Consider the following 14706-nt stretch of genomic DNA (forward strand, 5'->3'; position numbering starts at 1 on the left):
CAAGGGGCAGGCCTGGTGGGGATTATTGCGGGCCCCTTCAACTAGACTGCAGCTCCCACTGGTTTGTGTGAGGGCTGAGTGTGTGGTGGGTGAAATTGGGCTGGACTCCAACACCCTTTGATTTGTGTAGAAGGCAGGGCTGGAGGCAGAACTGACCCAGCAGTGGCAACCACCAGTATATGCATAGGCTGATTGGGGCAACAGGCTGTGCCAGTCCCTGTATTGGCAAGCACATACAAGAATCAGGTCTGGGATTACCTCAGATGAAGTTCCTATGGGGATTCCCCCAGTTGAATTGCTGGACTCAGAACCCCAATCACGGGGAGAATTGCAAGTTGCATGGTCTGACCATAGAGTGTATGTGTCAGAGCTGGGCCTCCTTAGTGGCTTAGATGGAGCAGTGGACAGCATAACCAGGTGCACATGGAGGATATGGCGGTCTATGGGAACTTGCAGAGGATACTTGGCATCAGAACAGAGGATAGAACAAATCAGTCAACTACCCCAGCCATATGCTGGCAGTGAAAAACTGGGCAGAGAATCTAAAGTGAACTATGTCAATCAGTGGATTCTGCAGCAACTTCAGAGGTTTTGTTTCTTCATTTAGCCATGCTTTCTGCTTTTTTCATAGCGCTGAAATGAAACTGTATCATTGTATCTTGCTGTGATTTGTGCAGGAACTGAAATGGAGGGATTTAGGACGCCTATGTGTCACAAGAAGGAAATGTCTCATGTGTTTTGTCAATGAATTATGGAGGGGAAGTACAACATTTTCTTCTGACAGTCTTCAAATACAATAGGATAAACCCTCATGCTGTTGATGGCGGGAGCATGACCCTGCTTTACTGCACGGTTATTCTCTCATACGTGACACAAACATAGAGAGTGCTTTTCTGTAGACTTTCTTCTCCCTGAAGTGGCACAAGAAATATTGGTTAGAATATGATGTCAGAGAGACTTTTATTAATCCCTCGCCTGCCCTTGCCTTCAGGACTGACGAGTACATCTCTCCCAAGAGTGTGAGAATGCTCAACTTCACATTTTCCTTCGTAAAAATCGCTGTAAAATTCTACTTTGTGTAATGCAGGATAGAGACGGCAAAGATTAGTGTCACTAGGATATGGTTTTACATGAGCAAATCATTTTAAATGGGCTTAAATCTGAGCGATGGAAGCTGCTCAGACTGAGGTGTTTATGTCAGATCCGATGGGATAACTGTGTGTGTGTGTGTGTTGTCTCTGGAAGGCAGGGGAAGAAAGGGATAGAGGCAGGGAGGGGAAGGGCAGTCCTGAAAGTTCCTTTCACTGTCTGTAGACACAGGACTGTCTATAGAAGTCACGCTAGCAGAATCACAGCCTGTGGGATCTAATGTTTTTTCAGGATATCATTTTGTGTATATGTGTCTGTGTGTGTGCTGTCACGTTTATCCAATGTCTTTTCTGTAGAGATGGAAGAAAGTAGAGAAGCAGATTATTGAATATATGTATTTATATGTATGCGAGACATTTTTTCGAATGGCACATAATCCTTATACGTGTTTTATGGGGTACTATGAAATGTTTCAACACATGCACAAGTGTAAACTTCAAATCAGGTAATTAGGGGTCGGGCTTGTAGTGAAGCAGGTGAAGCTTCTGTGGTGCCAGTATCCCATGTGGGTGCCAGTTCATGTTCCTGCTGCTCCATTTTCCATCCAGCTGCTTGCTGTTTGCCTGAAAAAAAAAAAAAAGTTGAGGATGGACTAAGTCCCTAGGGCTCTGCTACCCACCTGGAGACTCAGAGGAGACTCCAGGCGCCTGGCTTCTGCCTGGCCTGTTCCATGTGATGTGGCTACTTGGAGAGTGAACCCATGGATGGGAGATCTCTCTCCCTCTCTTTCTCCAAAAAATCAAACAAAAAACAAACAAACAAAAAAGGCAGGTACTTAGCATTTCCATTGTTTTTGCTTGTGTTTTGAGATGATTAGCCCCTCTCAGGTCTTCATTATGTTGTTGTGAACTCGTCACTCTACCATGTTCTTCAACACTATAGTATTTCTGTGTTTTATTGTCTCCAGTCTCTCTCTATGCCCCCTTGCCAGGCTGTAGTAATCACTATTATAGGCTTAGATTGACTTTTAGAAACTTGTATATATGAGGGTAACCTATTTTGTCTTATTGTGTCTCATTTATCTCACTTAACATAATGACTTTCAGTTACATTGATTTTGTTGCAAATGTCAGGATTTCATTTTTTTTAATGTAGAAATAATTGAGTGTGTGTGCTTGTGTGGAGGGGCAGTTCGATGGGCTGGGAAGTCCAGCACTAAGGTCCCAGTAGGTGTGGCATCAGTAACAGATGGCTCAGAGAGCTGTGCAGAAGGGTTGGATCCTGTGTCCTCATGGGATTGAATGTGGCAAGAACACTAAGTTCTTACTTGAAAGCATTTTAGAGAAAGAGGAACACACACACACAGAGTTATTTTCCACCTGCTATTTCACTTTCTGAGTGGCTGCAGTGGCCAGGGCTGGGCCAGGCTGAAGCCAGTAGCCTGGAACTCCATCCTGATTTTCCATGTAGGGGTCAGGACCCCAGGTATTTGAGTAGTTCCTGCCTGCTTTCCCAGGCACACTAGGATGCAGCTGATTGGTAAGTGGGAGCAGCTAGGATTTCGACAGATGCTCATATGGGATGCTGCCATTCTGTGCAGAGTCTGATGTCGCTGTGCCAAAAGACTAAATGCAAGGGCACTACCTTCAGTTTCTTTTACAAGGGCACTAAAGCCATTTCATTTGCTCAACTTTTCAACTCTTTTTAAATTTCAAATTACTTGTTTTGATTTATTCATTTAGCAAATGCTCAAAAAATAAGTTTAGTAGAAGCGGTGTGCTGAAAGTGGTGGCTAAGGGATTATATAAAAGTCTTAAAACTGGCCTTTTAGTCAGTGGTTCACACGTAATTGTTCATTTTTGAGTGTGACTTTGTGTCATCAGAAGAGAAGGGCTTATTGCTTTTAGCATTGAGTCAGACCTCAGCCAGCCACCCCTGTGTTGCAACCTGGGACTCACTTATCTTTTCAATCCATTTTCTAACATATGGGAAGAATCTGTCAAGCCCCTGACTACATAGTGGGCACTTTAAGATAATGGCAGCCCTTCAGATGTTCTCTGTTCTTCTGGTGGAAAGCTTTGCCTCTGTTGCTGCTTTATCATTTATGTATTTGTCTTTTCCGCTAGTCATTGAGAATCCGGAGCCAGAACGCCTCTCGCTACCTGTGGGCCTTTCCTGCTTTCTCTGATGCTTAGCATACAGTCAGTGAGTTGAATAAATGAATTAGTGGGTAAAAGTAAAAAGTAATTGGAATATGCTTTCTGGGTCATTTTTGAAGGATATCTTTGCTGTATATACTATTCTTAGTTTATTTACTTTCAGCATTTTGAAATCTTCCCTTCTTAAGATTCCCATAATATGTAAGTAACAAACTGCATGATGTTGTCTAGTTAGTTTCTTGGGTTCTCTTCTTGTCCCTTCATAGTGGGTTTTTTTTTTTTTTCCTTTAAAGATTTGTTTATTGTTTTGTTTGAAAGGCAGAATTACAGAAAGAGAAAATGAGGGATAAAGAGACTTCCATCTGCTGGTTTACTACTCACAAGGTTGTAATGGCTAAAGCTGGGCTAGTCTGAAGCTGGGAGCCAGGAGCTTCTTTGTGGGTCTCTCATGTGAGTGCAGGGACCCCCAGATTTGGGTCATCCCATGCTGCGGGGAGCTGGATTGAAAGCGAAGCATCTAGAACTCGAATTGGTGCATCTGTGGGATTCTAGTACCACAGTTGGAGGCTTAGGTGGCTATGCCACTACTCTGGCTATTTTTGCTTTTAAAGTGACTTATCTTCAAGCTTTCTGATTCTTTTTTCCTGCTTGATCAAGTCTGTTCTTGAACCCCTTTGGTGAATTTTTTCAGTTTATTTGTTATATTATTAAATGATAAATTTTTGGTTTTTTTTTTAAATTCTTTGTTGATATCCTTGTATTGTTTTGGCATTTGTTGTCTGTTTCTCTTTAGCGTACCAAACATCTTCATTTAAATTTTCAATTAAATTATTTAAGAGGGCAGGGAATGAGGGAGGGAAGATGGAAGAGATGGAGAGAAAGATTAGAGATAAAACTGTCCTCATCTCCTAGTTCAATCTCCAAATGCCCTTCCAAGTCGAGACTGTGCCAGTCAGTGCCAGGAGAGCAGGAACTCAGGCCAGTCCTGTGAGGCTGGCAGGAACCCGTATCCTTGAGGCTTCGCCACTGCCTTACAGGTGTACGTGAGCAGGAGCCTGAAGTCAGGAACAGAGCTGGAATCACACCCATGCATTCCAGCCTAGTGTTGGGGCATCCCTAGTGCTAGCTTAACCTTGCAGGCCAATATCTGTGCCTCGTCAATCCATTTTTAAGACAGTTATTTTGAATTCTTTGTCAGGTAATTCTTAGATGTCTGTTTCTTAATCAGTTGCTTGAGATCCGCTTTGTTGCTTTGACTGGATTATGTTTTTTGATTCTTTGTGTGCTTTTTAAAAAATGTATCTCTTTGTTTTTTGAAGATACTATTGCATGAACACACGCACGCACACACACACACACACACACCCCTTCCAGACTCTCACCCCTCAGCCCAGCTGCAGATTCTGGGGACCCTCAGTCTGCTGTGGGCTTGCATCTTGTCTTGTATGTCTGAGTTCCCATTTGTAGAGGTTTACACGTGTTCTCAAGAGTTCTTAATCCTTTGTCCTGTTGGGAGTCTGTTCTGTTGCTTATTCTATAGGACTGTAGCAATTCACTCTGCTTGTTGCATCTGAAATAGGCTGCCATCGTCTTCAGATTTTTGTGTCAATCCTTTGGCAGCCCCCCAGGAATCTGTAATTCAGGGTGCACATTTAGCTCTTCTCCTCATGTCCTGTGGAGATGCTGGGCAATGGAAGTTCTCTCCTGATTGGGTTGTGCTGTTCTGGTGAGAAGGGGTCATCATGAGTGATTGCAACAAGCTTGCTTATGCGGTATTTCTTGGCTCCCCAGGATGCTGTCACCTCTTAACTGGCTTTAAAGTTCACAAAGACAATTTGGGTCATACATTGTTGTTAATGTGTGTCTCCTGGGAATGAGGGCCTAGCACTTCCTTTTCAGTTCTTTAGGTCATTCTCAACTGTAAGCACATTCCTGTTTTATGAGGTGGAGAAAATATAGTAGAACTTTGACAGGATGTGTAGAGATGGTGGCATTATTTCTTTTTCTGTCCTCTCTCTCCCAGGTCAAGGATTAATGAAATCCTTTCAGGCTTCTGGCTTTTCGTTCTGTTTCTGTCTGTCTTCTTTGGCACTAATAGCTAACATCTCATAATGCTTTTTATGTGTCACTGATTCCTCATGTTCCTGTTGGTGTGTGTTAAGTCAGTTACTTTTTACCGTAGTTGTACAAGGAAAATCCTATGGTTAATTCCATTTTACATGTGAGGAAACTGAGTTATAGAAGATGTAAATAATTTGCGCTCATATTGATGATAATTGTCTCAGAATCAATTTTAGAAAGGCATTTGCCGCATGAAATGAATACTTATAATTTGAACTGAACATCTACTCTTGGTAAAATCCTTTGTTGTCACAGAAAGTTATTATGCATATTATTTTGTGTTGATGTTAAATGTTAATTAGTCTCCTGGAAATGTTTGTAGTTTACATATCCAAATGAAGAATAATACCAAAGATTTTTTTGTTTTTGTGTTTGTAGGACAGAGTTCATTCAAAGAGGCAGGATTTCAATCACAGGGGCCGGCTTTCTCAACTGTATTTTAGAAACTTTTGCCAGCACATTCTTACGACAGGGTGCCCAGAAGGTAAGCTTGTTTCTGCTTTGTACTAATGTTAATTTTAAGAAACCATGGGAATTTTAGTATAGTTATTGAATAAGACTCATGCACAGACATAACAAGAACAAAATATAGTTAATAAACAAATATGCAAAAATAATTGCCCTTGGTAATTATAAAATTTCAAATCAAAGTAAAACTAAAGTGCCATTTGTGGCTCATTAAATTAAAAATATACTGATGAAGAGCCCATGTTAATGTGGGGAATACTTATAATGTAATTAAGAGAAATAAATAGACTGAGTAATTATATTTCTAATATACAAGGGAGCTTCAAAAAGTTTATAAGAAGTTTTTATTATCTTTTTCCAATATCACTGTTTTATTGAAAAAAGTTGTATAGTGCACCTAAGTGCACAACTTTAGATTGATGTAACAAGCAAACCTTCTGACAGCTTCTGTAAAGTCTGACTTCTTTGGAGTAATGTCTTGCCCATTCGAGCAATAGTGTCTCAGGGACCTCGGTTGCTTTTCATCCAGGCTCAAGATGAAAGCAGCCTTTTCTAGGCGGGGTGCTGAATTGAGAGTGTGAGGTGAAGGAAGAAAGCCCCACTTTTTAAAGGGCCTGCCAGTGGCTCTGTGGGCTTGGTACTGGGCTTTGTGTTCCACCTGGATGATAAAATGCTTTGTCATTCAAACAAAGTATACATCTGCCATGGACCGTTTGGGGTCATCCTCTGCTGGGTGTGTCATAGTGGAGACTATTGCTTTCAAAGTGTCTGTGATTTAGGTAAGCCTCTCATGATCTTCATCATCCTGCAGTTCTTGGCTCTTTACAGCTAGTAGGGGAGAAAGCAGGCTTTTCTCTCCAACTTCACGAATGTAAGGAAGCAGCAGTACCACGCCTGGGATTGCTACGGCAGGTGGCTGGCTGCTTGGGTTGTGCTTTGAGCTCCCCAGCAAACTTCATAGCCATACCTTTCTCCGGTTGACTTTCCTGCTCTGCTTCATCAGCGCTTGGAGTCTTCTCACAGTTATTTTAAAAATGGAGTCCTCTTGGGGTTGGAGGTCTCACTTGAGCTGATGCCTCAGCTGCCCCAGGCAGCTTCTTGCTTTGGTCTCGGCATGGTCTCCCCGCAGGACAGTGGAGTGCAGAGAATTCTGAGATCCCCTGAGAGGCACAAGGAGCACCTTCCCTACCCGTCAAAGGCTAAACAGAGCAAGATGGAGGCAGTGAGGTACATAGTCTTTTGACTCCATTTTCAAAGAAATTTCAGAAAGCCCCTTCCTATATACTACAATAATAATTATTTAATGTAAGGGTAGTAATAGTTAATCATTATTGAGTGCTTACCGTGTACTATTGATAAAAGGACCAAATTTTGTTGATCCCCTAGAAACCTTTGCAGTGGCTGTTGTTGTTGTTCTGATACTGTGAATAGGAAAGCACAGACATCTAGAGTTCCTGACTGGCCAGGCAGCATAGGCATCCATGGAGATGGTAAGCAGCTGGGTGAGAGGAAGTCTCTCTGGAGTTATAAGATCCTATGTACCATCTATAAGTAGAGCAGGGATTTTTTTTGTGTGTGTGCTAACGCATGACTTTTATATACTCTATTGCCTTTGTAGCATTCTTTTAAAATTTCTTTAGAGCAAAATCCTTTCATTTAGCATTTTCGTTTGCTTGTTGCAGTGCTCTTATAGAGCAGTTATATTTTATTATTGTCATCAATTGTGATGATAATCACACTTAACATATTATCATAATTTTTTTAGGTATAGGTTGCCTGATTTTGTTTTGTATGGCATATTGGTCCAAGGAACTCTTGTTTGATTCCCACACGTTTCTGGGTGATGGGACCTTGTTTTCATTTTTCATTTTTCATAAGTCTAGGTTCTGAAATGAACCTGGACCAGAAGGTACTGGCTTGAAAAGCTCAGGTTAGTGAATGAGTAATCAGTATAGTTTCATATGCCATCACAGTACTGACCAGATTGTGGTTATGTTGAAATGGTTCGTGGCATTTATTCTGATTCGTGCAGTCAGCTTGAACCTAATTTTGAAGGATACAGTTGAAGTTCCAGTTCTGAAGTCACCTTTACACACTCAGATATTGTTGCAAATGTGTTTGCCTTGTTTCAATACAGACATTTGTAAAACACCTATGTTCTGTAAAATTACACTCTAAAAATAATGGGAAAATTAATTTTATTGCATTCCACTGATTGAGTTGGACTTTGTGTATTTTTTAGATTTTATTGCAAAACATATGATAATTAGATGGCATTTTTTGGATTGTAAGTCTATGAAGGGAAAGAATGGATTATTATTTTGGGAAAGTTAACAGTTGGCTGAACTGAGGTTCAAAGTTAGTATTCCCTAATATCGTTGATTAAAGCCATCATTTGTGGAAGCCATTTTTGCTTACTGAGCTATGTGTAAATAAGTTGGCTATTGTTGGCAAATTCTTTTTTTTTTTTAATATTTATTTATTTTTATTGGAAAGTCAGATATACAAAGAGGAGGAGAGACAGAAAGGAAGATCTTCTGTATGTTGATTCACTCTCCAAGTGTCTGCAGCAGCCTGAACGAGCCAATCCAAAGCCAGGAGCCTAGAGCCTGTTCCGGTTCTCCCACACGGGTGCAGGGTCCCAAGTTTTTGGGCCGTTCTTGACTGCCTTCCCAGGCCACAGCAAGGAGTTGGATAGGAAGCGGGGCTGCCGGGATTAGAATTGGCATCTGTATGGGATCCTGATGTATGCAAGGCAAAGACTTTAGCCACTAGGCTACTGTGCCGGGCCCTGGTTGGCAAATTCTTATTCAGTTAACAGCAACTGATACCACCAGTGACAACTCAAAATTTTAATGCTCCTTCTTCTACTTATCAAAGCTTTCACTGTATGTTAAGGATAAAGATGATGGAAGTTTCTGGAGAGTGAGATTAGAGGGATTAGAATGCTCACAGACAACCCTTGCAGTGTGAAGCTCATATTAGGGCAACTGGCTGCGTCTGATAAGTAGCTTGAGCTTAGAAACACACCATTATAATACATTTGTTGAAATATTTCAAAATAAGTTAATCTTTTTTTTAAAGATATGTATTTATTTGTTTGAAAGCGTTGAAGAAAGAGGCAGAGGCAGAGAAATCTTCATTCCACTGGTTCACTCCCCAGTTGGCTGCAACAGCTTGGACTGGACCAGTCCTAAAGCCAGGAGCCAGGAGCTTCTCCCAGGTTTCCCACGTGGGTAGGAGAGGCCCAAGCACATGGGCCATCTTCTGTTGCTTTCCCTGGGCCATCAGTAGGGAGCTGCTACTCAAGTGGGGCAGCAGAGACTCGCTGGAGCCCATGTAGGAGGCAGGCCCTGCAGGTGGTGGCTTTACCCGTTACGTCACACCACCAGCCCCTACAGACATCTTAACAAGCATAGGCCAACTACCAACTCCTGAACTAAAAGCAGAGTTCATTGTGTCTTCAGCATGATTATTCTGTGTGAAAAAGGCTTCTGGTTGTATGTTTATTGTAGGGAATTTAATATCAAGCTTTAAACAAAGGTGATTTTTTTTTTCCCTTCTCTGATACTGTGTTTTACCTCTTGAACCCTCTACTCTCTCTAAAGTTAAATCGTGGTCATAGTTTATGGGTTCTTCAGTGAAGTCAGTCAAGGTCACATATACGAAACCATCCTGATGCATAAGCCTCAAGGATTATTAACATTAAGAGAAATCCACTGCCAGAAAGTATGTTTTTATAGGTAAATAGCCATTTAGAAACCTACCTGAACAAAAATTTTACATGCATAATGGCATAGGGCAGCATTGTATGGTTTCTTTGAAAAATAATTTTTAACCATTTTAAAGTTGTATCAGCTCTTCAAGTACAATAATCATCCTAAATTATGCTTAGAGTATCTGTGTTTCACATTGTGATATAAAACTTTCCATGTGTCCATGTGTGCTTACCAATGTACACATATGTTTGTTATGAAAAAGTGGGATTATTTTGTCTCACTTTTAAATTTATTGCTATATTGTGAACATCTTTCTGTGTCATTACTTATTTGAAAACATGTTTTTTTGAAGCCTACGTAATGCTTCACTGGCAAAACAGCTCTCACTGCTATTTATTCACTATTAAATAGTACTGAAGTAGATCCTTCAATGTAAATACTGTGTTCATGTGTCATTGCTTGTTCTGTGAAGATTTTTGTTGCAGACTGCTGAATCTCATTCTAAAAAAATTATATCTTCTATCAGCATCTAACACGGGACATCATTTTCTTGCTTTATAACTTAAATGAATATTTTAATTCAAGAATTTGTTTTTGTTTTTTGAAAAGTAGGGCCAATTACTCTCACCTTGTAGAATCGTTTTGAAAAGGAAAGAAAATGTATTTAGCTCCTGTCTTGGGATGTCTGTACCAAACGGAGATGAAAGTTAATGATGCTGTCGTTCAAGGTGACCTCAGTGCCCCCCAAGCTTTTGAGATTGTGCTGCTCTGTCCTAATGACTCCGAGGGGTCCCATTCCCTATCAGTGAGTTGAGCATCCAGCGTAAACGCCTGTCTTGGCAGTCACCACCTTACAAAGAGTGAATGTGTCAGAGCTCAGCCGTTCCAGTAAGGAGGACAGAAGCAAATAAAACTGCTGCTCAGAAGAGTCAGTGAAAGCCAGGGACTTAACCCAAGGCCACCTGTTGGATAGGATGCAGGCTGTGTATCGGAGACTCACATTTCCTGCTTATTTGTTGTGAATTCTTTCAAAATTCTTCACACGAACACCTGGAACACGTTGTTCGTTAAATACATTCTCTCTCCACTTCCAGAGGGTTTATTTCCCAACTCTGATTTTACCTCTGTGGATAATATTTTTTAATCCCACTCTTGAGTGCTCACATAGATTGATTTGGTTGATATTTATTCATTAGGTACCATGAGAATATTATCAAGAGTTCCTGGTTGTTAGCAACTTATTTCTAGATCAGTTAAATCATAGTAGTTGCTGTCTTCTAAATTCCCCTGCCAATCAGCTCTGCTCACACTGTTCCCTCTAGAGTTTTCATGGTAGAAAATATAACCTTGGTGGGAAAACACCTTGCTAAAATGAATATTCTGTAAGTGATACACTTTTTGCTCCTTCCACTGAGTTTAAATCAATGCCTTTACTTTGACTATGAAACATATGATTCCAGAATCCCTCAGTGGCTCATTGGAATTCACTCAGGTTGTAGTCGACTCTGCTCAGTGCTGAAACTTTTGGGAATCCTTTTAAATCTGCCAGTTGAAGATTTGGGATGTGCCTTTGATGAAATGAGGTGAAACCTGGAAAGTTTAGTTCTTCCTTGAAATGACAGGAAGTAGCTTTCTGAGCTCCAGAGTGTTCGCATCATGGTGAGTGTAGTGATGAAGGAAAGTTTGTGACCTGCCAGTGGAGTGGGCCTGCTAGCCCAGCCAGGAGTCTAGACACTTGGGTTCTTGTTCTGTCTTGGTTGCTTTGGAATGGCCCTATGTACTCTGCGTATCACTGACATTTGTTTATTTGTTTGTTTATTTTCTTATGGTAGAAGCAGATTGGACTAGGTAGATTATTTTCAGTTCTCAAATTGTATGATTTCTAAAAAAGATGTATTTATTTGGAAGGCAGAGTTACAGACAAGAGGAGAGGGAAGAGGAGAAGGAGATGGGGAGCGGAGAGCTTTTCCACCTGCTGATTGACTTCCGGAAGGTCCACAATGGCTAGGGCTGGGCCAGTCCAAAGCCAGGACCTTGGAACTCCATCCTGGTCTCACGCATGGTAGCAGGGCATGGCGTGTGCTCACATGGGATGCTGACATTGCATTCAGTGTCTGAATCTGTTACCCTAAAGTGCTGGAAACTGAAACTGTATGATTTTTTTAAAAAAAAATCTCCTGTTTATCCAATCTCTGCTAAGTTTTTGTTGTTTTTGTTGTTGTTGTTTGTTTGATGATTTCTCTCTAAGTTTGCTGGCAAGTTTGTTAGTTTAAATCTGGATCTAAGAACAGTAGAGATAACTGATTTAATCAGCTGATGATCAACAATTGAAATGCCAATTAAATATATATCTAAGGATGTATATTTGAAAGAAAGAGTGGCAGAATGAGTGAGAGTGAGTCAAGGAGAGAGACAGATCATCCATCTTCTGATCTGTACCTTAGATGGCAACAAGAGCTGAGCTGGGCCAAGTCAAATCCAGGAGCCAGGACCTCATTTGGGTCTCCTGTGTGGATGGCAGAAACCCAGACACTTGGTCCATCATTTGTTACCTACCAGGTACATCAGCAGGAAGTTGGATTAGAAATGCAGAGTGTCAGGACTTGACCCAGGCATTCCTGTATAGGATGTATGCATCCCAAGGAGCAGCTTAACCCTCTGGGTCAAGTGCCCAGCCCAAAATAAAATACTTAAATGTGTATTTGAGGTCTTATGTGATGGCCCTGTGGCTAAATCCTTGCCTTGCAGGAGCCAGGATTCAATATGGGTGCCAATTCATGTCCCACTGCTCTACTTCCCTCCCAGCTCAATGCCTACCTGGAAAGCAGGTTAGGACAGTCCAAAGCTTTGGGACCCTGTAGCCACCTGGGAGGCTTGGAAGAAGCTCCTGGCTCCTGGCTTCGGATTGGCCCAGCTCTGGCTATTGTGGCCATTTGGGGGGTGTACCAGTGGACGAAAGATCATTATCGCTCCTTCTTTATGTAGATCTGCCTTTCCAATAAAAATAAAATCTTTTAAAAATGTAGGTTTTTTTTTTTTTTTTTTTTTAAACAAGATACTGTATAGCAGAAAGTATGGCAAGCATGTGGTATGGTGGTTTCAGAGACTAGTAGCTTTTCCAGGTACTGATGCTCAATAATAGATAGGTTGGCTCATTGCAAGCCATGTCCTCTATAAACAGAATGCTCTAGAATCTTAAGGCAAGGCCAGATACATCTCACTAATAATAGCGGCTGTGATTCACTGAGTGCTTTCTGTGAGGAAAGTACTCGGCTGTCTTGTGAACGTTTGGTCCTAGCAATAGCCCGCTGAAAGAGACTTGGTATTTTCCTGTTTCCATTTTACAAACGAGGAAGCGAGGCACACAGATACTAAATTATTTGCTCAAGGTTATCAGCCAGCAAGTGGCAGAGCTGGAACCCAGGTGATCTAATATTGGAGTAGACTCTTTTTTTTTTTTTTTCTTTTTTTTATGTATGTTTTGGGCCCGGCGGCGTGGCCTAACTGCTAAAGTCCTCTCCTTGAACGTGCCTGGATCCCATATGGGCGCAGGTTCTAATCCCGGCAGCTCCACTTCCCTTCCAGCCCCCTGCTTGTGGCCTGGGAAAGCAGTCGAGGATGGCCCAAAGCCTTGGGATCCTGCACCCGTGTGGGAGACCCGGAAGAAGTTCCTGGCTCTTTGCTTTGGATTGGCACAGCACCGGCCATTGTGGTCACTTGGGGAGTGAATCATCGGACAGAAGATCTTCCTCTCTGTCTCTCCTCCTCTGTGTATATCTGACTTTCCAATGAATAAATAAATCTTAAAAAAAAAATAAGATATGTTTCTTTGAAGGCAGAATTACAGCAAGAGGGAGAGGTAGAGAGAAAGAGAGGGAGATCTTCAATGTGCTAGTTCACTTCCCAAATGGCTGCAATGGCCGTGCAAGGGCTGGGCCAGGCCAAAGCCAGAAGCCAGGAACTTCTGGGTTTCTCATGTGGGTAACTGGGCCCTAAGCACTTGTGCCATCTTGTGCCGCTTTCCCAGGGGCACTGGCAAGGAGCTGGATGAGAAGCAAGCAGCTGAGACATGAAGTGGCTCCCATAAGGGATGCTCAGCATCACAAGTAGTAACCTCACTCACTACGGCACAATGCCAGCCCCTGAACCCACTGTCTTAACTGGTGTTTCTTTGAGTCTCTGGTGTGGACAGGGAGCTTGGGTGAGGAGTAAAACCCAACGGATGACTTGTCTTCATTAACATTGAGTGTTTTTCTAACCTTTAAGTGGACACTTGTAAAGCTGTGGAGAAAACAGCCATGTCTTCGTCACACTGTGGTAATTGCTTCTTAGGGCCCCTGTATGTTCAACGAAGTATCTTTTGGTGGTTTGGGAACTTTCTCACTATTCTGGATGGAATTTAAAACCAATCTACTAGTTTTCTGAGTCTGTTCTCTCATTCTGTCATGCCAAATTCAAAGACAAAGACAGACGATAAGAACATAGGAATTTGTGGCTCTCACAAATCGTCACCTACCTTGTGTAAACTTAAGGCTGGCACAGAGTTGAAAACTGAAATAGTTCTGGCCAGGCTGCACTGAAAAAATAGTGGCAGTGTTTACACATCATGCACGCTAAATGCATTTGAGATACAGATCTGTTGTGGATTAAAAATCTCATTACTTACAGGATTGGGTGGGATTCAGCAAGTCTCTGTGCTAAGTAAAGGCTCTTACTTGGACAAAGGACCAAGAAATTGTGAATTTGGTGTCTCATCCCAAGGGTCAATACAGAGGTCTGGGTGGAGCTGTTTGTATTGGAAAAATGGTGTCTCTTTGCATTGCTCCACTGTCGCGAAAGGGCAGCAGGTGCTTCGGCTGTGCAGCACTGCTGCTGGGAGGTGACCTGAGCTCTCAGGGAGTCCGTCGGACCCTCTTGAACACTGTTCTCTTTGCCTGTGATTGTCACCCGGCTTCCCATTGTATAGGAGGATGTCACCTGTTGATGGGCCATCCCTTGTGCGTTGGGCAGCAGACAGAATCCCAGGAAGTTGATGGGAAGCAAACTGCAGTGCTTGCCTTTTCATAGAGGAAAAGGATTTTCATTCAGGCAATCCCAGTTTGCTGGAATGATATTTCTTTATAACTCACTTTTATTGGAATCCTGTTTGC

General features: G+C 42.0%; 1 protein-coding gene across 1 annotated transcript in view; it reads left to right on the forward strand.

The window, feature by feature from the left end:
* The window catches only part of PRELID2 (PRELI domain containing 2), a 58532-nt gene that overhangs the window by 25034 nt on the left and 18792 nt on the right, over positions 1-14706 (forward strand). Inside the window, exon 5 of the mRNA XM_040999392.1 lies at positions 5748-5853. Within this exon, the coding sequence (XP_040855326.1) occupies positions 5748-5853 (106 nt within the window). The remainder of the gene's footprint in view (positions 1-5747; positions 5854-14706) is intronic.

Source organism: Ochotona curzoniae, unplaced genomic scaffold, assembly GCF_017591425.1.
Source record: "Ochotona curzoniae isolate NIBS_2020 unplaced genomic scaffold, NIBS_Ocur_1.0 contig_1, whole genome shotgun sequence".
Taxonomy (NCBI): domain Eukaryota; kingdom Metazoa; phylum Chordata; class Mammalia; order Lagomorpha; family Ochotonidae; genus Ochotona; species Ochotona curzoniae.